Source organism: Plecotus auritus, assembly GCF_963455305.1.
Source record: "Plecotus auritus genome assembly, chromosome: 4".
Lineage (NCBI taxonomy): Eukaryota > Metazoa > Chordata > Mammalia > Chiroptera > Vespertilionidae > Plecotus > Plecotus auritus.
Genome location: NC_137775.1, coordinates 135,835,736 through 135,860,099, shown reverse-complemented (window position 1 = coordinate 135,860,099; position 24,364 = coordinate 135,835,736). Strand labels below are relative to the sequence as shown.

The 24,364-nt window shown below is 46.0% G+C and overlaps 1 protein-coding gene across 1 annotated transcript in view; it reads right to left on the bottom strand.

Moving 5' to 3' along the window:
- The window catches only part of TBXAS1 (thromboxane A synthase 1), a 151,073-nt gene that overhangs the window by 64,569 nt on the left and 62,140 nt on the right, over positions 1 to 24,364 (bottom strand). The window contains exons 4-5 of the mRNA XM_080665005.1: positions 13,296 to 13,392; positions 429 to 545 (exon numbers count right to left, since the gene is read on the bottom strand). Coding sequence (XP_080521131.1) covers positions 429 to 545; positions 13,296 to 13,392 — 214 coding nt within the window. The remainder of the gene's footprint in view (positions 1 to 428; positions 546 to 13,295; positions 13,393 to 24,364) is intronic.

The following is a 24,364-nucleotide window of genomic DNA, read 5'->3' as shown; positions in this document are numbered from 1 at the left end:
CGCATCGCCTGCCAGGTTGTTAGAAAGCCGTCTCAGGCCCCATCCCAGACCTTCCCCATCAGAATCTGCATTTTCACAAGACCACCGGGTGGTCCATTATACATGAAAGTGTGAGGAGCACTGCCCCAGTTTTCTCCTGTGTGCCCCCAAAGTGCCTGGGGCAGGTCTGGGGACATAGAGGGAATGCCATCAGTGCTGTTGATTTGATTGGTCATGGCCTCTGAGGATATGGGAGGCTGGGGAAATGGAAGACGCCGGTACAGTGTCCTGTGCTTTTTGCATAATAGGGAGGCCTGAAGGCCCCAGGAGGCAGGGCATTTTGCTGGGTCACGTGGACGAGTGATGCAGGGTGAACCAGCTCTCCATCAGCATTTGAAGAAAAGAAACCTGTTCCTTAAGGAAGAGAGTCTGCATTTCCTGTGTCTTACCTCATTCAGCTTTTCAGGGCTGAAAGCACAAGTTAGGACACCTCTGACCTCCTCCCATCTTTTGTCACGTAAAAACAGGATGCTGTCAGCTACCGGTTTGCATTCCAAACCTGTCGCCTGATGGAAAACAGCAAGCAGAGGGTTAGACCACAAGGGAGCCCGAGCCACCTGGGCGGCAATACAGGCCCATGATAAACATTCTAGTCAAAGGTTCACCAATGACCAACCAATGGGGAGGTTTCGTTTGCAAGGATACAGAAGAACATAAAGATTTAGGGATAATGACCTAAAGATTCATGGCCGAGGGCTGGGGCAGCAGATGGATACGCTCTGCGGGCCCAGTTTGCCCTGCGACAATAAGGTCACCACTGTATAAGTAACACAGCGGTTCTGTATGCTCTGCAGTCTCCCTACAGAGTGAGGGGTCCCTGAGGACCAAACAGCAGGCTTCTTGGGGTGGGCTAGTCTCCCCTGGGATGGAGTTTCAGGCCTGAACTTGATGGCAAGAAGTTTTGTGTGGCTGGATTGGTCAGGTTGGGCCGGGAGTTGACAGACTCATGTGTCTGGGTCCTTGGTGTGTGTGTCCTGGGGGTGGGTAGGGGGTGGGGAATGGGGGAATATAAGGTGGGGAGTGCCGAGGGAGATAGGAGGAGGAAAAGGAGAGTCCTTCAGAAGCTTATCCCAACAGAGCTGCTTCCGAGGGAACCATGTTTCTGTGTATTTCCACTCATTCACACACTCACTCATTCATTCATTTTTTTCTCATTCAGCAAACATTTGTTGATTGTGTAATATATGCAAGGAGGTGGCTCTCCAGGGTTGAATAATGAAGACGTAGGTTTGGCCCTCAAGGAGTTGATAGTCCAGTGGGGAAGCAGACAGTGAGCTCATAGACTAACGAACAGATGTCATTACTGTTCATGAGAAGGTGAGAGTTATGAAGTGAGGAAACAGGGCAAGGTGAGAAAATCATAGAGGACTAAATAAATGGTCAGGAAGGCTTCTCGGAGGAGGAGGAGGTAGTCAAGCTGAGTCTGGAAGCATGAAAAGGATGAGTCCTCCTCACCCCTTCTTTCCAGGCTATTCTGTTTCTTCCTAAAACCAGCTACTCCCACCCAGTGGTCAAAGCTGTGACCCCCCCCCCCCCCCACACACACACACACTCCCACAGCTGATCAGTGTGCCATACACCTCGCCCCGAGGCTGCAGGGTGTGAGGAGGAGTGGGGGTTGGAGGCCCAAGCACTCTTCAGAATCACGTGTGATGTATGGTTTCACTAGTTCTTTTCCCTGTTTTAATTATAGTTGAAACATGAAGCCAGCCATCATAATTCAAAACCCTTGTAAAAACTCCTATTTAGAGGAAAATTATAATTTTCTGATAAAATATGAACACTCAAAATAAGCTATAAAACATAACTGCAAAGTATGAGGGGGGGATTTAATTATATATAAGAACCAAGTTGCTGGGCTATTTTTCTGCAGAGGAATACCTCTCCGTGTTTAGAATGAAATTCGTTAGGAGTGCCCTGGTCACCATACAGAATTGTGGCTTTATGGAGTTATGGGAACATAACCCATTTGTTTAGGTTCCAGAGTCAAAGGAGAAAGCATACATTAGGTATATTTATATATTGGCAAACACCCAGCCCTGTGCAAAGCTGCAGGCAATAAAGCATTTCACTCCAAGGAAGGCTGGGTGGTGGTTTCTGGGGTCCTGATGAAACAGAATAAATTAGAGATAAGAGTCAAGATTGATTGGATATTGTATCCATCTATCAGACCTAGGACTGGATCCAAGACGTTTTTTATCTTGCACCTGGAGGACAAATCTAGCCCTCTGCTCGATGTCAGCATAGCCCTCAAACCTCCACACCCCCCTCCCCAGTCTGCCGTGAGGATACTCTTCCCAGCTTACAGCTTCCATTAGGATTCTCCAGTTTTAATGGAAAATTTCGGGGGCATTGGCTAGAGAAATGTTTTCATTTCTAGATGTCATACTGTAAGAGGGAGAGCAGCAAATCGATCATTTCAGAGGAGGAGATGTGAATGAATGTCCTATTAAATAGTTGTCAAGTTTTGGAATGTTTGGCTACAAATAGAAGACTTGGATGATCAGAGAACAGTACTTAATGAGTGCTCAAAATGTATTTACCAAATGCATATTACATGGGAGAGGAAATTTAGGTTGTTTTTTGACCTGAGGGGGTAGAATTGGGTTCAATAGGGGAAGCTATGGGGAAAGATCTGCATATCTAAAGAACTTCCCAATAGTCAAAAGGCAGAATTGGCCCAGCTGGCGTGGCTCAATGGTTGAGCATCGACCTATGAACCAGGAGGTCACAGTTTGATTCCCAGTCAGGGCACATATCCAGGTTTCGGGCTCAATCCCCAGTGTGGGATGTGCAGGAGGCAGTCGATCAATGATTCTCTCTCATCATTGATGTTTCTATCTTTCTCTCCCTCTCCCTTCCTCTTTGAAATCAATAAAAAAGAAGAATAACAAAACAAACAAAAGGCAGAATTGTTTTAAGAAAAAATAACCTGCCCTGAGTGATGAGCCCCCATTGCTGGAGACTTACCCCTTCCTGGAAATCCTGCAGGGGAGGCTTGAGTGTCTGAGGGGTCAAGGGGTTGGTCTAAATGACCTTTAAAAACTCTTCCAACCCTGAGACTTCCTCTCCAGAACATTCCTCCAGGTATTTTTGTATTAGTTTGCTTACACACACACACACACACACACACACACACACACACACACACACTAATTGTGGCCAATTACACATAACGTAAAATGTACCATCTTAGCCATTTTTAAGCATGCAGTTCGGTGGTATTAAGTACATTCACATTGTTGTGGAGCCATCCCCACACATCCATCCACAGAACTCTTTCATCTCGTGAAACTGAAACTGCCTATGGAACAATAACTACCACCCCGTCCCTCAGTCCTTCTACGCGTAATAATTGATTAGATTTGCTGAGGGATGCCTTGAGAGATACAGAGGGCTCGTCTCCAAAGAAATGGGTAACCGGACTGGGAAATCTGCTGGGGGCAGGACTGTGAGTGTCGGAGCAGAAAAGGAGGCAGGATCCAGGAGGAGGGACCAGGGAAACAGGGCTTTCAAGCCTCTTGTCTGTCAGCCCAGCTCTGTGTGCAGAGTCTCAGCGAATGCATCTTCAATTGCTTTCTGGCCAGGAGTTTCCAGACAGCAAGCCGTGGCCAGTGGAATTGGTGAAATCAGTATAGTGGGTGGCAAAAAGCATTAAAAAAAAGGAAGCAATACATAGAGCAGAGTAGAAAGATAGAGGAGTGTTTTATAAAAGTATGGCTATTTTGTCGTAAAACTTTTATTCAAAAGTGTGTGTGTGTGTGTGTGTGTGTATGTGTGTGTGTGTGGTATATATATAGAGAGAAAGAGAGTGAATATTCTGTGTCATGATGTGAAATATGTTTCTTATTGTAGGCCACAGTCAAAAAAAGTTTGAAAAACCTACTCTAACCAAATCTTGGAGTTGGCCTCTCCCTCAACTAATATCCTCTCAGTCGAAGTGTTATTAGATTGTCAACATTTATTGAGCACCTACTATGTGCCAGGTGCTATGTTAGCAAAGAATGGGATTCCTGTCCTCGAGGGGCTCATGGGGTGGTTTGTAACCAACCTCTGCTGATCTTACAGCTACGAAAGTCCTTTTTATGTCATTTCAATAATTTGGGGGCAATTCTCCAGCAATAGGGAGGCCTGTCCTGGTAAGCAGGGATGGTCCAGCAGTGGCCCTCCTGCTTCGTGCTCCTTGGACAGCTGATCGGGTTTATCTTTTCAATTAAGATCTCATAAAACAGAGCCTGACTCCTTACTAGGCCAGCTAAGCATAAACCTGAAGCTTTGAAGAATGCCACAATCCTGGGGAGCAAGTTATTAAAGAAAACCAACACCTTGGCATTCTGAGGTCCCATGAAGAGAGAAACCATTAACTGGGTGTTTGTCCTGGGCCAAACCAGTGATTCTCAGCTGACTCGGAGAGCTACGCAGAGCGCAGCGGAACCCGTGCAGGGCCTTCTGCTGTGCCTGCGTGTGCAGGTTGTTATGAAAAAGGCACAAGAGACATAGCAGAACATGAAGCCGCAGCCTAAATGTTTCCTTGTGTCCTGGGACCTGCGAGAACATCAACTCTAGATCCGTGTGATGTCTGTGAAGCCGTGGCATAGAAGCCAACAGTTCTCAGGCGGCCTCACAGAGCTGCAGGTCGTGTCCACAGAGTGAGGTGCTTTTAAAGATGCCAAGAGATGCTGTCAGACTTTGGGGATCCTGGTGCGAGTATGGCCAACTTGCTTAGTGGTGTGTCAAGTAGGTTGCAAAAATATTAATATCAGAAAGTATGCCGTGACTACTCGCCACACTTTCTAATTTTCAAACCACCGTGCACAGATGAGAGGCTCCCTGGCACCACCTGTGTCTCTCCTCACCGGGCAGGTGAGCATCTTGTTCAGCCCCTCATTATATTATAACCAACCACCACTCTAGAATCCTGTCACTCAGAGAACCCCAAATACTATCCCTGAGAACATATGCTGTTTTCAACACATGGCTGCACCTGCACAAAGATTTCAACCAGAGCTTCCATCTTGGTGCTTTGAAATAGTGAAGTGTTCCATCCCCACTGGACACTCTTCACCCACTCACTCACTGCCAGTGGAAGAGAGTCTCAAAGGTCACATGATCTTCCCTGTCTGCTTCCGACACTGGCCCGAGAGCGTGGCCTCCGAGGAAGGGTGTGTGGTGTGTGGTGTGTCCACAGCTCAGGCGGGCAACGGGGGCTCCATCCAGCTTGGGCTCCATCTGCCAACTCATCATCTAACTTGGACTAAAGGCACACTATGGACTTGGGTGGCCCTGCCTGATTGAGTTTCCACCATTTCCTCCAAGGAGGGGAACCACACGCTTGGATCTGTGTTTGTATTGGCCTCATGCCAGATGGCCTGGGCCTTCCTGACTGGGGAAGAGGGTGAGAGGGTTTGGGAAATCGTGTCTCCTGAGGAAGATCTTCACCGGCTCTCAGCAGTTTCTCGTAGGAGCGGTGTTAAGGAGGACGGGGGTGTCTCTGACATGTCCCCTCTCATACTTGGCTGGGAAGGGCAAGTCTCCTGATAGGCCCTAAGAGGGACCCTTCATCCGAAGCTGGAAGTGGCTCTCTGGGGTGCTGGTGGGGCTCCATGGTTACTTGTGGGCGCCTACTGCCACCTGAACTGGGAACCCAACAGACCTGGCGCCTAGCTAGCCTCACACTCATGTTTACACGGAGAAAACTGAGGCTCAGGGAAGTTCAGGACTGGCTCAAGCCACAGAGCTAATAAGAGGTAGCAAATCTGGAAACTAATTTCATTTCTTTACATTTAGGCCAAGGGCCTTTCACGATGCTGCTGGGCTCTGGCTTTTAGAGGGAGAAGCGGGCAGGAAAGGGGGTTACAAAAGGAAAGAGAAGGAAGGAGTGGCAGGGCTCACAGCGAGGTGACGTGCCTTCCATGGAACCTTCAGGAGCACAACCATCGGGAGACCAGGTTGGCTTATGTACTGTTCTCTCCCCAAAACTCTAGATACTAATCTCCTATTCTATACATTTGTTTCTACTTCTGCCACCACAAAAGTTAGGGAAACAGGCATGAGAATAAGATTTTACTTATTTCTTTTTTAAAAAGATAAAGATGGCTTCCTGTTCAACCAAGGGACACAAAATATGAAACCTGTCAGACACAAAAATATGAAACCGTTTCAACAAGATTTGAAATTTAACAACGTTCTGCAGGGCACTGACAGCATCTAAGCATTCACGTCAGTACCACGCAGCACTGTTCCTGCTTCTGCAGACTTCCTGGGGTGTTCAGGGCCTTCAGAGATGTTGGGGTTCACACACACCACGTTGAAAACGTGAAGCTGTGTGCTTTACAGATAAACGTGGTCCCCTGAACCTGGAGTTTTCCAAGGACCCGCCATGTGCAGACATGGCCAAAGCAGGCGAAAGGGAGGCCTGTGGGGGGCAGGCATCCCACCCTGGCTGTCACGTGGGACTTCCAGTGGCAGCCCCTGGGGAGGAGTGGCTCCGGGCTCAGGCAGGAGGGGTTCCTGTGCCCGGCACCATGTCGCACGTAAAACAGAGAGACCTGCTGCAGAGTAGCAGGGGTCGGCATGTGAGGCCGCGCACCTGGGTTTCTGGTTCTGTGCAATCCATTTGGGTTTACTAGGAACGCCCGCCTCGCTCAGAGCTGTGGACCTGTCATGGAGCGGACCCTTCTTAAGATACCCAAAGCTAGAAAGTACTCAAGCTTTGACTGAGGCGACAAGAGCCTTCCTGAGTCCTGTGCAAAAGCCATTCTCACAACCTGAATCCCACTGCTCAGGGGAGAAAACCCAAGTGTTTCCATTGGCTCCATGCTTCATTTAAGGCAGTGGTCGGCAAACGCATTAGTCAACAGAGCCAAATATCAACAGTACAACGATTGACATTTCTTTTGAGAGACAAATTTTTTAAACTTAAACTTCTTCTAACGCCACTTCTTCAAAATAGACTCGCCCAGGCCGTGGTATTTTGTGGAAGAGCCACACTCAAGGGGCCAAAGAGCTGCATGTGGCTCGCGAGCCGCAGTTTGCCGACCATGGATTTAAGGGCAAGCAGATCAGAAACTCCAGAGGAGCAAGTTTTCCAAAGCTGTCAGCAGGGAGTGCCAGTTGCAGGTTTAGGGGCGCAAGCCTGCCAGGCCCCTCTCCTCAGGAGATGCCAGCCGGCAGGTCTCTGCGGCCCAGCACCGGCGGCTGCTCCACCTGGAGCGCTGCATGCTCCCGTGCGGGCGAGCTGTGATGAGCCGCTCGGCTCCGCTGTGATGGGTGCCGCCGCAGGTGCAGAGCAGTAAGGTTTCCGGTGACTAATTTGCCCCAGAACTTTTGTAACTTTTGCCAGTGCCAGGGCTTTGTGGTTTCCAGGAGCTGGACCGGTTGTTCTGACGTCCGCGTGGTGAGAGGACAAATGTGGCCTTGGGAGAGGCTGCACCTGGGAGACCAGGGCCCTGGGTTCCTGTGGTTCTGGAAAAAACCACCCACAAATCATCCTGTGGCTTCTGTCACGCCTCTTGTGAGCCAAGGGTATGACCGGACCTGTGCCTGGACTGGCAATCCTGTGTCGCCCATGAGGACCTCAGGGCTGGTACCCACCACACACTGAACTCCCAGCACCTTCCATCTCCACTCTACATCCAGGCAGAACCTGGAGACGCACACGCCCGCAGCCCGACCCACTCTCCGTACTGACATTTGGACCAAAACTCAGAGCTTCCAGCAGCAGGGTTAGTGGCTGAGCGCACCCCCCCATGCTCCCTTCCAACTAGACCCTGCCATGGGCCACAGACCCCCAACCTCGCTCACCCTTCCCACAGCTCCCCCACCTGCTGAGTCATGCGGGCCCAGCTCCAGTTTCTGCAGATATTAAAGAAAGAGCTGCCATGGCTCAATGGAGTGCCTGATAGCAAAGAGGAGCTGATTAAAAATATCTAAATAAAAATAACCAAGTCTCAAGGTGATGGGGCAACAGGTCCTGTAAACGCTAGAAGATTGGTTTGGGTTTAATGGTAAACTGTGGTTCATGACCAGGACACAACATCAGGAAGTGCTGAGGGCACTGATAGAGGCCCAGAGTCCATTTGGAAACTGGGAAAGTTAGAGCAGTCTTTCCATAGAATTGAGAGCCTCACAAAATGTGATGGGGCCCTAGCCAATTTGGCTCAGTGGATAGAGCATCAGCCTGCAGACTGAAAGGAGGTCCTGGGTTCAATTCAGGTCAAGGGCACATGCCCGGGTTGTGGGATCGATCCCTACTTAGGGGTGTGCAGGAGGTAGCCAGTCAATGATTCTCTTTCATCATTGATGTTTCTCTCTCTCTCTCCCTCTCCCTTACTCTCTGAAATCAATAAAAATATATATATATTTTAAAAATGTGATGGGGACCCAGACCATGTGGCTCAGTGGTAGAGCATCAGCCTATGAACCAGGAGGTCCCGGGTTTGATTGTCAGTCAAGGCTCCTGTCCAGGTTGCTGGCTCAATTTCCAGTGAGGGGGGCTTGTAGGAGGCAGTTGATCAATGATTCTCTCTCATCATGGATGTTTCTGGTCTCTCTCCCTCTCCCTTCCTCTTTGAAAGCAATAAAAATATATTTATAAAAAAACTAGTGGCCCAGTGCATGGATTCATGCACATTGAAAGGAAATTAATTAGAAGAAATATTTTAATATCGCTATTCGCCCTTTCTGTATAATAGAAGTGTCAACCAAATTAATGATTGACAATGACAGATAGAAACACACGCATGCAATTGGTGCCAGTGAGAGCTTTATATGTATCATGCATGCATGAGTCAACTTAGCCTTTTATATATATAGAATAAACTTGCTTAATTAGACCTGCTTTCTGATTTAGCTAAACTTTTTCCAGCCCAGTGAAGCACCCCAACTTTCTTTCAGGTAATTGTCAGCAACACAGCAGTAAATATCAACACGAAGCAGATTATTATTGTAGATCATGCAGGGAGAACAAAGGGTAAAATATTTAATTGCAGCAGCATTTGACTACATTCTGTGCAGTGAGAAAACCTGAAGTCATTTTCAAGGTCCACCATTTCTTACTTCTTTTCAATTGGGTCAAGTTTCTAAACTTTCTAAATCTCCGTTTTCCAGCTAATAAAAAGAAAATAGGATTCTACCGAGTCTCCTATCTACCTACTGCAGAACTTCTGTGAGGATCAAATGAGATGAGGCACAGGAAAATGCTTCACAGACATTTGGTTAAAGTGTAAAATGTTTGCATCTGGCTATAAAGTAAGTTGTGTTCCTGGGCTGAAGAAACTCCAAGGAGGCTAGTCACTAGGGAAAGGAAGCCAGGCATTGCTACAAGATGTAATTAGCGGGCGCCCACAGTGACCATTTCTGGGCTGGGCTGGGCTGTGGGCCGCATTTTGCACCATGGGGTCTTGGCAGCATTGGCTGCGATTTGGTGGGCTATCACTCTGGGCTGGTGGCAGGGCCTGTGTCCCACTTGGGGGAAGCCAAGTATTGCTTTGTTAGGTCCGCGATGCTAACATTTCTTTGTAAATGGCCAGTGTGTGTCACAGCAGCTCCTGCATTGAGTGTCTGCGCCCTGGTGGTCAGTGCGCATCATAGCAACTGAGAAGACAGTCAGAGGGACACTTAGCATATTAGCCTTTTATATATATAGATGTGATGGGGACATGTTATAAGAATTTCCACCCTGGGTCTGATCCACAGTCTGTTCAGCCCAGTGTTCTGGAGTTTGAAAAAATAATCATTTCATTCAGCAACTTCTGAATTCAAGTATTTGCTCAATAGCAACATATGTCCAGGAGTTCCCTGTGGTGTCTCCACTTCCAGCCAGTATACTCTACCAATTCCTCATGGATGCGTAGAGCTCACATCACCCTCCCACATCACCAGGTTGGTGGGGCCCACATGTGTCAAGTGTGTATTTGTGAGCAAACATGGGTTTTCACAGGCAGAAAGTGAAACCATGCATTATTTAAGTTCCTTTTCACCTAACGTAGCAAACTAATATGCTGAAGTGTTTTCTGTATCACAAGGGACCATTTGATAGAAGCTTGCATGGAGTAAGTGGTTAATGTTTACTGAGTGAATGTATAATAAAGCTGAGTAGCTGAACACCTACATAAACATGTCTTATTGGAGGGGAGGCAGCATGGTGTCGCAAGGAGAAATCACGCCTCACTAATCTTGAGTTCTTTGAGAAGATAAATAAGCAGATGGATAAGAGGGAAACACAGAACCCAATTTAATTTGACTTTCAAAAACCTGGGAGAAAAATCCCACTCTAAAGATGGTTTTTAAAGAATGGAGTCACTAAGGATTGTTTTGTCATCAATATGGAATTGGCTTAAAGATTGTAAACAAAGCTAGAGAAGTGGATGTATCCGCAGATGGAAACGTATAAACATTGGGTTTCATAGAGCTCTAATCTTTGATGGTCTTCTTCCATGTTTATGAAGAAGAGAAGTGAAAGTATATATTGACTTGCAGGTTCAGGTAATGACTAGTACTTCTAGAGAGAGTGTCAAGTTGATGGGGATTCAATTCATTTTGAACAAGGATATACTGGATACTGAATAGTCGTTATGTGCTTGGGCCATGGGGTACAAACAGTAGAACAAGCCTTAAAGAGCTAATGATCAAATTAGGGTGAAAGCCATATGTTCATGTACTGTAAATAGTAGGGGGCACATAGGCTCAATTGTGAAAGTGAGCAATGCTGATGATAAGTGTTATAAGAGTTCAGAGAAGGAGAAAAGTAGGGAAGGCTTCATGGAGGAGGCAGAATTGGAGGACAGCCTGGAAGAATAGCTAGGGATTGGACAGATACCAAGAGGTAATAGCAGCTAGTGCTCATTGAGTGCTTGTCTTGCCGCACGTAAGGCAGGATTTATATGTGTGATCTCATTTAGCCTTCACCAGCCCACTAAGGTAGATCATCTCCCCACCTTCCAAAGGAGGAAGGAGAGGCTTAAAGGAGTTAAGTAATTTTCTTAAGTTCACATCACTGGTAAATGCAAAACCCACTGTTATGCTGCCTCCAATTCTAGTGGGAGTGTCAGCATGAGCAGAGGCCCTGGGGCAGGGCTTTCCAAAGAAGGATACAGAGAGAATGGAGAGGCTGGTCCAGCTGGAGTGACAGCTTGTATTGGGGAGCAGTGAGAGGTGAGATTGGAGGATATGAAATGTATCTCAAGTACAGAGGCCCTTAAATCTCATCAGGGAAACTTGAACTTCATCCTGAGGACACTGTGTTGAGTAGAAGAAAGAAATTAGAACCATATTCTGAATTTGGGGCCTGGAGACCTTAGTCTGGGGTTGAAAAAAATTAGGGAGGACAGACAAATGATTTAGAGGAGAAGTGGACTGAAGGTGAGGCAAATTTGTTGGTGCACACTGCTTGCATGTGTATGTTGAGTGAATGTCTGCCCCTAATATATCAATTATAGGGGAACCCTCTTCCAAGTCAGCTGTCAGGATCTTGGTAATATCTGGGTATCACATGTAACAATAGGGAGGCATGTGGCTGCCATGTCCCATCTCACTGCTTAGGGTTTAGGGGTACTCAAGAACCATGTCAGGCTCTCAGAGTGCCTTCGCTGCCTGCTGAGACACAGCTTGGTGGTCTGGGCCCTGTGACTCACTGGCTTCCGCCATTTCTATAAACAACACACTTTGAGCAAAAATCGACAACTGCATTTACTATCAGACCCAGTCTCTAAGAGCCCAACATCACAGAAGACCTTGAACTTGAACAGGAGAATAGCAATATAATGTTTGGGGAAGAGAACCTAGAGGCAGTATAGTAAACATCTGCAGTTCCTTTAGCCATCCTTCCAGGCCACCTTCTAGTGGCCATGTAGTGTCTGGAACTGGGCATGAAGCTCGGGGCTGGAAAATGAGCATGTTTGGGTGAGTAGCCAACTACTCAGTGAAACCTTGACAATCCAGAAATGTCACCTGAGGCAACTGTTATAGTAGTGGCAGGAAAAAGCGCCCTGGACTTGAGTTGGAAGATGGCATGTGAATCCCTGCTCTTCCTATTAGTCATGTGACCAGGGTAGTCACTTCATCAGGTCTTAGTCCCCTTGTCTGTACAATAGAGATGATAACTGTACCAATCTCATAAGTTCTTATGAAATTTAATGAGAACAAAACACTCTGGGTGGCTCAACCAGTACAGAACACAGGGGGGCTATGCAACTTTCTTTAAGACCCAACCCCCGAGATCTCCCATCTAGTAAGCTTTCTTCTGTCCTCATCTTGGATGTCAGAGTGTTTTCTACAGCAATAGCACTCACCCTACCATATGGTACTGGTCTCTCTGCCTGTCGGCCTCTGTCCCTAGACCTTGAGCTCCTTGAGGACAAGGCTGAGTCTTCTCTCTCTTTCTGACCAGCACCCAGACAGTGCCTGGTATATGGCAAAAGTTTGCCAAATAACCAACAAGAGTGACTACATTACCAACTGTCCACATAAGAATGGGAGATGAGTTTAATTTTACCAAAAAAAAAGTTGGCACATAGTGATTCTCTGAAGTCTCACAAACAAGTGTTTACTCACTTTAGACTATTTTAAGAACCAATATAAATGCTATTGGTCTTCTCTGCTAGAATTCTTATTTCCCCACTTTTGGAAAATATGGACTATACTGACCTCTGCCATTTTCTGTCACCTCTTCCATTCTTTGGGATTTCTCATCAAAGATAAAAAGTAGGAAATATACTTTCTAAAAAGATGGAGTATGTACATTCTTTAGTGGGTCGGAGACTTGAACTGACATAAAGGGGTCCTCATACAGGCTCCTCCTGCTATCTGGGGACAAATTTCCCTCATAATGTTGCTTGTCTTTCCTTTCCAGCCTCAATAATTTTATACTCTCTGGGAAAGATATCAGCACAAGAGGCTCAAAATTTTGCTTTTTCTCTGACATTTATTAACCTTGCTGGGTCTTCCTCAGTCATTTGACCTGTGCCCTCTAGATTCCTCTAGCTTTGAACAACCCTCCTGGTTTTAGCATTTTTATAACCACAGCTTCTCTTGATCTTTAGCTGTCTTGAAGCATTTCTTAAATGTAAATTCCATTCTCTTTTACCAGTCCTGTACATCTCTTTTGAAAACCTGAATTCACTGGGGAGCTCAATTTTGAGTTGAGCTGATCTAAACCTGATAAGAGACCCAATCATGACCCTGTTAGATGTGATGTGCAGTCCTTGCATCTGAGAATAATTCCCCATCCATCCATATGCAGAAAGAAAACTACATACCATTCTGTTGGTAAAATTACTGAAGTTCTCAACCAACACCTGCTTGATCATGTCTGGCTCCGAGATAACGATAAACATCCGACGGCCAAGATAGTACCTGGGAGGAATAAAAGAATTACTTTAAAATATGCTGTATCTGTCTATCCATTTATCCCTTCAAAAAGGAATTCACGGTGGCTTAGAATGAAGGATAAAAGATAAACAGGAAGTAAAGATGCAGAGTAGAGGAGGAAGTGCACAAGCTAATCATGAGGAACGGTGCAGCCAAGATGATCTAACATTAACATTCCACAGACATTTATAGAATCCTACCTTGTACCAGTCCCTGGAGATTCCCAGATGACTAAGGCAGAGTCCCTGCATCCAGGGAGCTCGTAGCCTGATAGGAAAGATAGATCTGTAAACTTAAACACCTTAATAATGATTCATAAGATCCAGCAGTAAGACCAAGAAGAAAATGGCAGAGGTCAGTATTGTCCACATTGTTCAAAAGTGGAGAGAGAGTCAGTCTAGAAAAAAAAAAAGATTCTTGGAAAAAGTCGAAGTGAATTAATAAGCATTTGTGGGAATTCAGGAAAGATTAAACCTGCTGGGGAAGGGCTGAACATCTGGTTGCCACACCTGTATATGAAGGAACTCAAGAGATACTGGGACGTTAATGAAGAAATGAGGGCAAGGACTGGTTCGTCGGCTGGTACTAATGAATTCTAACAGGAGGCAGTGCTTACATATATGCCTTGTTGTATTTATTTATTAAAGTGCTGAGGAGACAAAAGCTACCAAGACCCAGTCACAGCCTTCACATTTAATGGTGGAAGAATGAACACTTTCTCTTGAGATTGGGAACAAGGCAAGGAATTTTAACACAGTGCTGGAACTCCTAGCAAGTGCACCAAGGCAAGCAAATTACAAGCATATAGACTGGAAAGAAATTAACACAATTGTCCCTATTTCCAGATGACATAAAAAATCCTGAACTAATAAGTGAGTTCAACAATGTTGCAGGATTCAAGATCAACACACATACAACCACAAAATCAGTATAGCATTTCTGTATACTAGCAATGAACATGTGGAAACCAAAACTGAAACAGGATGCCATTTACAATGCATATTAAAAAAATCAAAGAAGACCTAAATAAATGGAGAGATAAATTATGTTCATGGATTGAAAGACTCCACACTGTAAAGATGTCAATTATCTCAAAACTGGTCCATAGGTTTAATGCAATTCCGATCAAAATCACAGTGATAACTTTTTTAGGCACAGACAAGCTTATTTTAAAACTTATATGGAAAGGCGAAGTTGTTAAAATAACTAAATCAATTTTGAAAAAGAAGAATAAAGTGGAAGGAATCCGACCACCAGATTCCAAGACTTGACTACAGTAGTCAAGACCAGGTGGTATTAGCAGAAAAATAGGCACATAGGTGAATTGAACAGAGTAGAGAACCCAGAAATAGACCCATACAAATATTCTCAATTGATTTTAGACAAAGATACAAAAGCAAAGTCTTTTCAGCAAGTAGTGCTGGGGCAATTGGACATACACTGGCCAAAAAATGACCTCAAACCATATACAAAAAATTACCTCAAAATGGATTACAGACTTACATGTAAAACATAAAACTTTTAGAAAACAATAGGAGACCATTTGGGGGATTTAGGAGGCAAATAGTTCTTAGATTCGACACCCAAAGTACAACCTATCACAGACAAAAATTAATGAAATGGACTTCATCCAACAAAATTTTTTTTGCTCCCTAAAAGACCTTGTTTTGATGAAAAGATAATCTGCATGCTGGGAGAAATTTTTTCCAACCATATAATTGACAAAGAATCTGCATCTAGAGTACATATTCTATAAAAATGTGGACAAATGTTTCACCAAAGAGGATATACTGATGCCAAGTAAGCACATGAAAAGATGTTCACTATCATTAGCCATTTGGGAAATGCAAATTAAAACCACAGTGAGCTCGCCCTAACAGGTTTGGCTCAGTGGATAGAGCGTCGGCCTGTGGACTGAAGGGTCCCAGGTTCGATTCCAGTCAAGGGCATGTACCTTGGTTGCGGGCACATCCCCAGTAGGAGGTGTGCAGGAGGCAGCTGATTGATATTTCTCTCTCAATGTTTCTAACTCTCTCTCCCTCTCCCTTCCTCTCTGTAAAAAAAACAAAAACAAAAAACCCACAATGAGCTATTACTACACATCTATCAGAATGGCTAAGTAAAGTAATAATATCAAATGCCGATGAGCATGTGGAGAAACTGGATCACACATACATTGGTGGTGGGAATGGAAAATGGTACAGCCACTTCGGAAAAAAGTTTGGCGGTTTCTTATACAACTAAACAGGCACTTACTATATGACCCAGAGAAATAAAAACTTATGTTCACACATAAAACATGGACATGGATGTTCATAGCAGCTTTATTTGTAATAGACAAAAACTGAAAGCAAATCAAATGTTCTTCAGCAGATGGATGGCTGAACAAGCAGTGCTACATCATGCAATGGAATACTATGCTGTAAGAAAAAGGCCCCAAACTATCAATACGTACACTGATTTGGGTGGATCTCAAGGGAGTTGTGTGAGTGAAAAAAGCCATTCTAGAAAGAGTTCATATATATTTTTAATTCTCAAACTTACTTTTTAAAAAATATTTTATAATCTCTGCCCCTGCTTTTGAGGAAGAAAAATAATATTATGCTAGAGGCCTGGTGCATGAAATTTGTGCACAGGAGGGGGGGTCCCCTCAGTCCAGCCTGCACCCTCTCCAATCTGGGACCCCTTGGGGGATGTCTGGGATTGGGCCTAAACCGGCAGTCAGACATCCCTCTCACAATCCGGGACTGCTGGCTCCTAACTGCTCACCTGCCTGCCTGCCTGATCACCCTTAATTGCCCCCCCTGCCAGCCTAATCACCCCTAACTGCCTCTGCCTGCTGGCCTGATCGCCCCTAACCCCCCCCCCCCCCCGCTTGCTGGCCTGGTTGCCCCCAACTGCCCTCCCTGCCAGCCTGGTTGCCCCTTACTGCCCCCACTGCTGACTTGGTCGCCCCCAACTGCCCCCCCGCCCCCGCTGGCCTGGTCACCTCTTACTCCCCCCCCTGCTAGCCTGGTTGCCCCCAACTGCCCCCCTTGCTGGCCTGGTCACCCCCAACTGTCCCCCCCCTGCTGGCCTGGTCGTTCCCAACTGCCCCCCACTGCCGACCTGGTTGCCCCCAACTGCACCCCCTGCCAGCCTGGTTGCCCCACACAGCCTGCTGTTTGGTCGTTACTATTACTGTGACGGCATCCCAGACAATTTGCATATTCCTCTATTATTAGTATAGATGATTCCACTTGTATAACATTTCCCCCCTGGGTTTTTTAATTTTTATTTTTATTGTTGTGAGTATTACAGATGTCTCCTATTATTCCCTCTTTGCTCCCCTCCACCTGGCTCCTGCCCCACACCAGGCCTTCATCACACTATTGTCTCCCATGGGCCATACATATATGTATATAAGTTCTTTGGTTAATCACTTCCCATCTCCACCTCCCCCTTCCCTCTGAAATTCTGCAGTCTTCTCCATGCTTCTATGTCTCTGGGTCTACTTTGTTCATCAGTTTATTTTGTTCATTAGATTTCACATATGAATGAGATAATGTGATACTTGTCTTTCTCTGACTGGCTTATTTTGCTTAGCATAATACTCTCCAGGTCCCTCCATGCTGTCACCAAGGGTAAGAGATCCTTCTTTAAAAAAAAAAAAATTTTTGTATTGATTTAGTTATTACCAAACAATTTTACACATAGTCTGGATTTTCAAAAACCCAGAATAATATATATATCAGAGAGGAATGGAGAGGGAGATAGAGAGAGAAACATTAAAGATGAGAGAGAATCATTGATTGGCTGCCTCCTGCACCCCCACACTGTGGATCGAGCCCACAACCCAGTATGTGTCCTGACTGGGAATAGAACAGCAACCTCCTGGTCCACAGGTCGACGCTCAACCACTGAGCCAGGCTGGCCAGGTGAGATCCTTCTTTTTGTTCAGCTGCATAGTATTTTATGGTGTAAATGTACCACAGCTTTTTCATTTTTGAAATAACAAAATTATAGGGATTGGAGCAGAGATTAGTAGTTGCCAGAGGTTAGAGAAGGGTTGGTGATGGGTTGGTATGGCTACTAGTATAAAGGGTAGCACTAGAGAGCCTTGTGGTGATGGGACAGTTCTGTTTATTGGCTATGGTGGTGGTTACACAAATCTACACATGTGATATACTTGCATAAAATGCTATTCTCTCTCTCTCTCTCTCTCTCTCTCTCTCTCTCTCTCTCTCTCTCTCTCTCTCTCTCACACACACACACACACACACACACACACACACACGGGTGCATATAAACCTAATAAAATCCGAGTAAGCATTGTGGATTATACCAATGTCAAATTCCTGGTTTTGATAATGTACTCTAATTCCCCATTGGGGGAAACTAGACAAAGGGTCCCTAGGACCTCTCTGTACATTTTATTTTGCAACTTTCTGGGAATCTATAATTGTCTCAAAATAAAAATTATTTTTAGGAAAGTCACTTGGGAGCTTAATAGACCATAGAGTTATAGCTCTGCTCTTCACCAAGTCGGATCTGGCAGGCCTGGGTGGGGCCCAAGAATAGGCATTTTAACAGGCTCTTGAGGTTCTGATGCCAGGAGACTAGCCCACCCCAAGGAACACTGTCTGAGGGCAGTGGCTAGTCAAAACCATCTGTCCAGCATTCAGAAAATAAGGCCGCCTGCTGTCCACCCCCCCGCACCCCCCAATCCACCTGACCATGTCTCTGGGGTGGGTCCCCAGTCTCTTCTCATTTTAACAAGTTCCTCAGGGGATCCTGATGTGATAACAATAACCAGTTTGGGGACTCCAAACCCCAAATAAAAAACCCTGCTCTATATCTAACCAAAGTTCACACCATTCCTGCTTCCCTGAGTTCTTAGTTCTACAAGGAAAACATTTACACTAGGGTACAAGCATATTTTGGTAATACTATATTTGTATTGATTTAGTTATTACCAAACAATTTTACACATAGTCTGGATTTTCAAAAACTCAAAATAATACTCTACATTCAAAGGAAAGTTGTCCTCCCTGGTGGGCATCTTGGGAGTCTTTATGTGTTTTTCTCGTAATATTGCTAATGCTAAAAACCATTTTGTCACAATTCCTTTAGAATTGCTTCAGAGCTGGTTTATGAACCTCCTGAGAAAACTGGCCCCATTTTACATGTAAATTGTGTAATCTCGTGAATTTATATTTATACAAACGCTCATCTATAGTTTGAGGAGCTCCTGGAAAGATCTTGAAAAGAAAAACATGTAAATGAAGTTCATTTTTCAGGGCTTCCTTTGCAGTTCCTGGGATGGCTCCACGGTTTTGTCTGCCCAGCTCTCCTCAAGGTAGCACCTCCCCCTTCCATGCAGCTCTGAAGCTGCTGCCAGTGATAGCACTCAGTTCCTCTGGGCATGAGAATGGACTCACCATCTAGGCATGGCCTATCATAGTATCTCATCTCGTTGGCAACAGTGACTGGTCCACGGGGTGGACACATGCCCCAGTCAGGGCCAGTCGAATCCTTCAATGGGATGAGTACATGGAGGCCGGGGCGAATACTCGATCTTTCTCCTGGTGCTGCTAACCTGGGAATATATTAATTTAGGGCTCTTGGTGATCACCTTTCTGCCCCGGGGCAAGAACTCTCTGCAGAAGCTGCTAACAGAGACCAGCAGAGATTTCAGGTGAACAGAGAGTGTTGAGGAGGTACATACAAAGTTTGGTTGAAGGCTTTTGGCCTCCTGCAGTCTTCCTTGGATCCTCCAAGCTTACTTTCGTTTGTACTTAAGTTCATTTGAATTGGGTTTCCATCCTTGTTATACTGAAGTCCTAACGAATATGGTGCCCCCTTTCTTCTCAACCCTGTTAATGCCGATGTCATTCTGCCCCTCAAAATGAACTTCCCCAGGAGGGCCTGCCCTCAGTTGTGTACAGGCGTATGAATGGATGGTGGCGTCTTCCTGCTTCCAGAGGTGTGGGTGGGGGTGCTTTGTAAAACAATGGGCACTGGAGCCCAGGAGGCTGGGTCAGGGTCACCCAGCTCTGCCACTCACTTGGGAAACCGTCCCAGGCAAACTCCGTAAACACCCGTCACTTCAGCCTCCTCGTCCCTGAAATATGGGAGTGAAACTGGGACTCTGCAGTTTGCTGCAGTAGCTTTAAATTCACAGTTCCTATGAATTAAAAAGGGAGTGAAATTGTGGTCTTTGAATATTAAGTCAACTCTCTGTAGGGTGTGAAGGGACGTCCTATACCGTGGAATCGGTCAGTGGAGAAGGTTGAGGACGCTTCTCAGAGCCTTGGAGGTAACCCCCAGGTGAGCATGTATTGAATGCTCACTGCCTGCCGGGCCTCGTTCTAAGTGCGTTGCTTCTATTATCTCATTTAATCCTCATTAAAAAATGGATGGGGTAGTTATTATACCCACTTTTCAGACTAGGAAACTGAGACTTAGAGAGTTTAAGTAAGTTGCCCAAGATAGGAACCTGATCCCAGACTGACAGCTGCCATTGACCCTCTGCCCTCTACTCCCTCAGATCTCTTCGCCCAGGCTGGCCTCTGCAGAGCAGCCCCAGGGCTGAGTAATTGTGAGGGAGGAGAGAGCCACTGTGTGAACTGTGTCTTTGAAGGTGGGAATTCAAAGCCGCCAGAACCACCACACCAGCCCAGTGACCAAGGTAAGTTCTTGCTTCCTCTAATCTACATGTGTATACCGCCACCTTTCCGAGAAAAACTTCTCAGCCAATTATTCTTTTCTATTTATTTATGCAATAAGAATTTGCTTCTACAACCCCAAAGCACCTGATTGAAGAGAAAATTGAGGCAAATCAGTGAAGTATTATACAAATAAAAATAACACTTGTTTGACTTAATTCATAGTTTTCTTTTTTCCAAAAAAACCTGACCAGTCAATTCAACCAAAATAGTTCACAGCTGCCTTCCAGGAACTGAGGTGGGTAGATGGCTGGTGTTAGTTAGCCTGGGGGCTGCCTGGCCCTGTTCCAGAAGGCCTGCCCCCCATCGGGGTGACCAAGCTAGAGGCCTTCTTATCTCTCACTAGGACCACTGCCTATGCCATGCACATGAAAGGGTGTCCGGATGTCACAGCTGAATAGATAAGCACGTTGTGAAATGGTCCCTATGGTTCTGTAAGTAAATGGTAGTCTCTCTATTAGTTCATTCAACAAGCATTTATTGAGCTGTGAATAATATTCCTGGAAAAGATTTGGAGGAAGATATATTAGCTGGCTAACGGGGCATGGATCTGGAGCAGGAAGTTATGGGGACTGTTACTTTTCACATTGTGTATCTCTTTCATGTTCTAGTGGTTTATAATGAGTGCATGTGACTTTTGCAATAAGAAAAAGAAAAAAAGGGAAAAGAGAGACTTGTCACTGGGTTGTTCCCACAGCCTCTGTCGAGCCTCAGGGTGGAGGTTGGCTGTGGTGCAGCTACAGGGACTTGAGTTCAAGGCCCTGTCCTAGGAGCTAGTAGCTGTGTCACCTTGAGCAAACCACAGCCTTCCTGAGCCAGTTTCTTTGAAAAAAGAGGCTGTTATGTGGGTCAGATGAGAAACGGGAGAATGCTTGATCCACAGTAGAGTTTTAGCATGATAACCTCCCCATCAAAGCGAGGGGCCTGCACACTCCAGTGGGTGGGCCACACCAGCAAGTGCTACATTATAGGGGATGAAGGAGCTGGGCTAGGAGTGCCCCTGGAGACCAGGTGGCATGTCAACACCCTCCCCATGTCGGCAGAAGGACTCTGAGCGTGCCTGGAGACCTGGTTTCCAGGTAGAGACTGAAGGGCCAATGAGCACCTTCAGCAACTCTGACACCTACTATGCACCAAACATCTGATAAATCCTTGCCTGGGTGACAGTTTGACCTCCCAGCAGGTTGACTGCTGTCCTGGCCTGAAGTCTAACCTCCAGCCTGGACTCTCCATGTAGAAGTGGCAGGAAGCTCAGTGGAAAAATATGGCCATTGCCTCCTGAAGCTCAACTGTGAGTGTCTGAGACTCTCAACTTCCCAGGAGCTCAGAGAAAAGCTCAGTAGAAATCCAGTGCTGGGAGCACGTGGGCATTTGGCTTTCACAGGGGCTGCCCCTGGGCTGGGCGGCCCGCACCGTGCTGTGGACGAGCATGGCCCCAGGAGTCCTGGGGATCTGTCCCTGCTTGGCTTGTTCGGGCATCATGCCGTCCAGTCTGTCATTAGAGCAGGGGTGGCTTGAGTTAGATGAGCAGCGGAACAGACTCAAGCTGCTGGGGACACTTCTCTGGAGGAGCCAGTGACAGAGTCACAGGCCCGTGGAGTCTGGGAGCTTCTTTCTCCCAATACCCATCTGTCACTCCAAGTGGGATGTGTATTACCTGCCCAGGGATGCCTCAGGACACGCCTGCCTGGGGGCCCACCCTGAACTCACAGACCCTCCAGAGCTTGATGGACAGAATCAGCCCTTAATCAGCCCTTTTCCTCTCAGGAGTGCCTGGGGCCCGTTTGGCATTGTTCTCCTGCCCTCATCATACTGGTGGGTCTCTGGACCTGCACTTCCTGCCAGACTTCGGACCTCCCACTCAGAGATTTATGGGTCCATCATTCTGGTTTGTGTATCTGATCTACTGCTTGTCTCTACGTGGGCCCCAACTCAGTTCATCCACCTAGGACTTTGTCAAATGCAAATTTCATTTTGTCTTTATTGAAAACCCTTCAATGGTTTGTCACCATCAAGCTCTTTGGAAGTCTTCAGCATCCTTCACAACCTGATCCCTGCCTTGTTCTTGGCCTCTTCCCTCCCTATTTCCCATCACCCAAGAGCCAGTGCTGGTGATCAACCCAATTTACTGAAAACCTAACCACCTCTCACCTCCATGTCTGTGCACATGCTGTTCCCTCTAGCTTCCTGGAACAGAACTCTTTCTTCTTCTCTTGCCTGGTTAACTGCTAGTAGCTCTCCACTCATTGTAATGGTCTGTTTCCTTGGCTGCCTTTCCACTTGATTATGAGTACGTTAAACACAGGGCTCTTGTCCCATTTATCTTTGATGTCTGGAATTTACTGCCATGTTGGGCATGCAGTAAGAGTTCCATCACTTTAATGGACATGCTAATCCTAATGCTGTGGGTTCACCCCCATCTCTCTCATTAGGACCACTGCAGTGGCTCCCAATCTCCAAACCAACTCCCACCTCAAGGACAAATCTAATTTTGTAAAACAGAAGGTGACCATGTAGTCCCACTCCAGATAAAACTCTCCATTGAAGCAACTAGTGCAAGCCTCTTGGTCCATACGAGGCTCCCAGCCGAAGCTTGCACCCTCTCTTCCTGCCTCATTCCTCTTCCAAAAAGGTTCCCAAAGTTTCTCAATTCACAGCACCATTAATGACTTAGTAATTTTTCATAGCCTCCCAAGGCCAAAAGAAGTCCCTAACACTCTTATTTTTTAACCAGTTAAGTCCAAACAGCTTAGTAAGTATTCATGTTCTAACAACTTAATGGACATTTGAAAAAATACACATACTTGGAAGTGGTTCTCACAGTGACCAACAGATGTCGCTGTGTTCCCCACGAATATTTAAACTATCCCACGAAGCCCTATGAATTCACTGTGGCACCCTGGGGTGCCTTAGCACATAGTTTGGGAATCATAGCCTCATCATTGCTATAAAAATAGTTATTTGTGGCTCTCAAAATTGACAGTATTTCTCCAACTTTGCACATGATTTTTCCTCTGGTCTTCATCGTGTTCCTTTGGAAAAGGCTGACAAGTCACCTGTCCCCTCTTCTGTGGACCTTTCAGGTTCCATAGCACTTTTTCCATTCCTCTGTTAATTTGCATCTCACTCTGTTTTCTTGATTCACAGGCTCCTTACGACTCTGTGAGTTCTTTGAGGACAAAGCCCTGTCTTATTTTCTCTTCAGTTCCCCAAGAAGCTGGAGAGCAACCTGCACATACGAGTGATTGGGAGGATGGTTTTGAGTCTGCCTTTCTGGTCCTGGGAAATCAATTCTTATCCTCCTGCTTCCCAATTTCTTCGGATTTGAAGCCAGACTTGAAACCTCAGAACCTTGTTTCTCTTACTCACCTTTATATTGCCATTCCAAAACTCACTCAATCCCTGTCCATTCTGAAATAGTCCACTCGCACTATTTCTCTTCCACACTGTGGAAGGGGCACCTACCTGCAGTTCTGCTCTACTCTGGGCCTCCCTTTGTGGCTGGTGCAGGTGAGTCTCATGTCTGGCTGTGCAATGTAGAATGTTCTTCCCTCTTCCCTCTTATCTCCCTGTTATTCATCCTTCAAGACCTTGCTCAAGTACTGTCTCCTCCTAGTAGCCTTCTTTGCCTTCACTGGCCCATGATCCAATCAAATTTGTGGCTTCAGGTTGGTGGTTCAATCATGTGGTTTTCAGACACTTATTACCTGGCATTCTTGGGCAACTTGGCTCATGTTCATGTGTTTCTTCTAAAGTAGATACCAAATTTCTTCAGAAAAAGAGACATGAATTATACTCTTTTGGAAGGGAGGGGTGGTCTCTCCCACTGCCATCAACTTAGTGCTCTACACAGAGTGAAGCTGAGATATCTGTTGAGTGGACAATGTCTGGAGTGGGGCCAGCAGTGAGTTCTTCCAGACTTGGAGGAAATCATCCTCTCTGTCTTTGTGGCATTAGAAGACATGAACACAGACCCTGAGATGAGTGTGGGAAAGGTCCTAAAGAGGGGGGAAAGGGGTTTTCTCCCTCTCCCAGAGTGAGCACTGCATTTGGAGTTAGAACTTAGTGACTTTGCACCAGCCCCTGAGTCTCAGGTCACAGTCTTACATCTGGTAGATTTCCCAGGTGTCAGGTAGAAAAAAAGGTCTCACCACCCTTCTTTAGGGACCTTCTGGGCTACAGCTGGGAATATGCTTGGTCGGTCCCAAAGCGAGTTTCTACGTGGTGGGAGTAGGGGGTTAATGAGGATT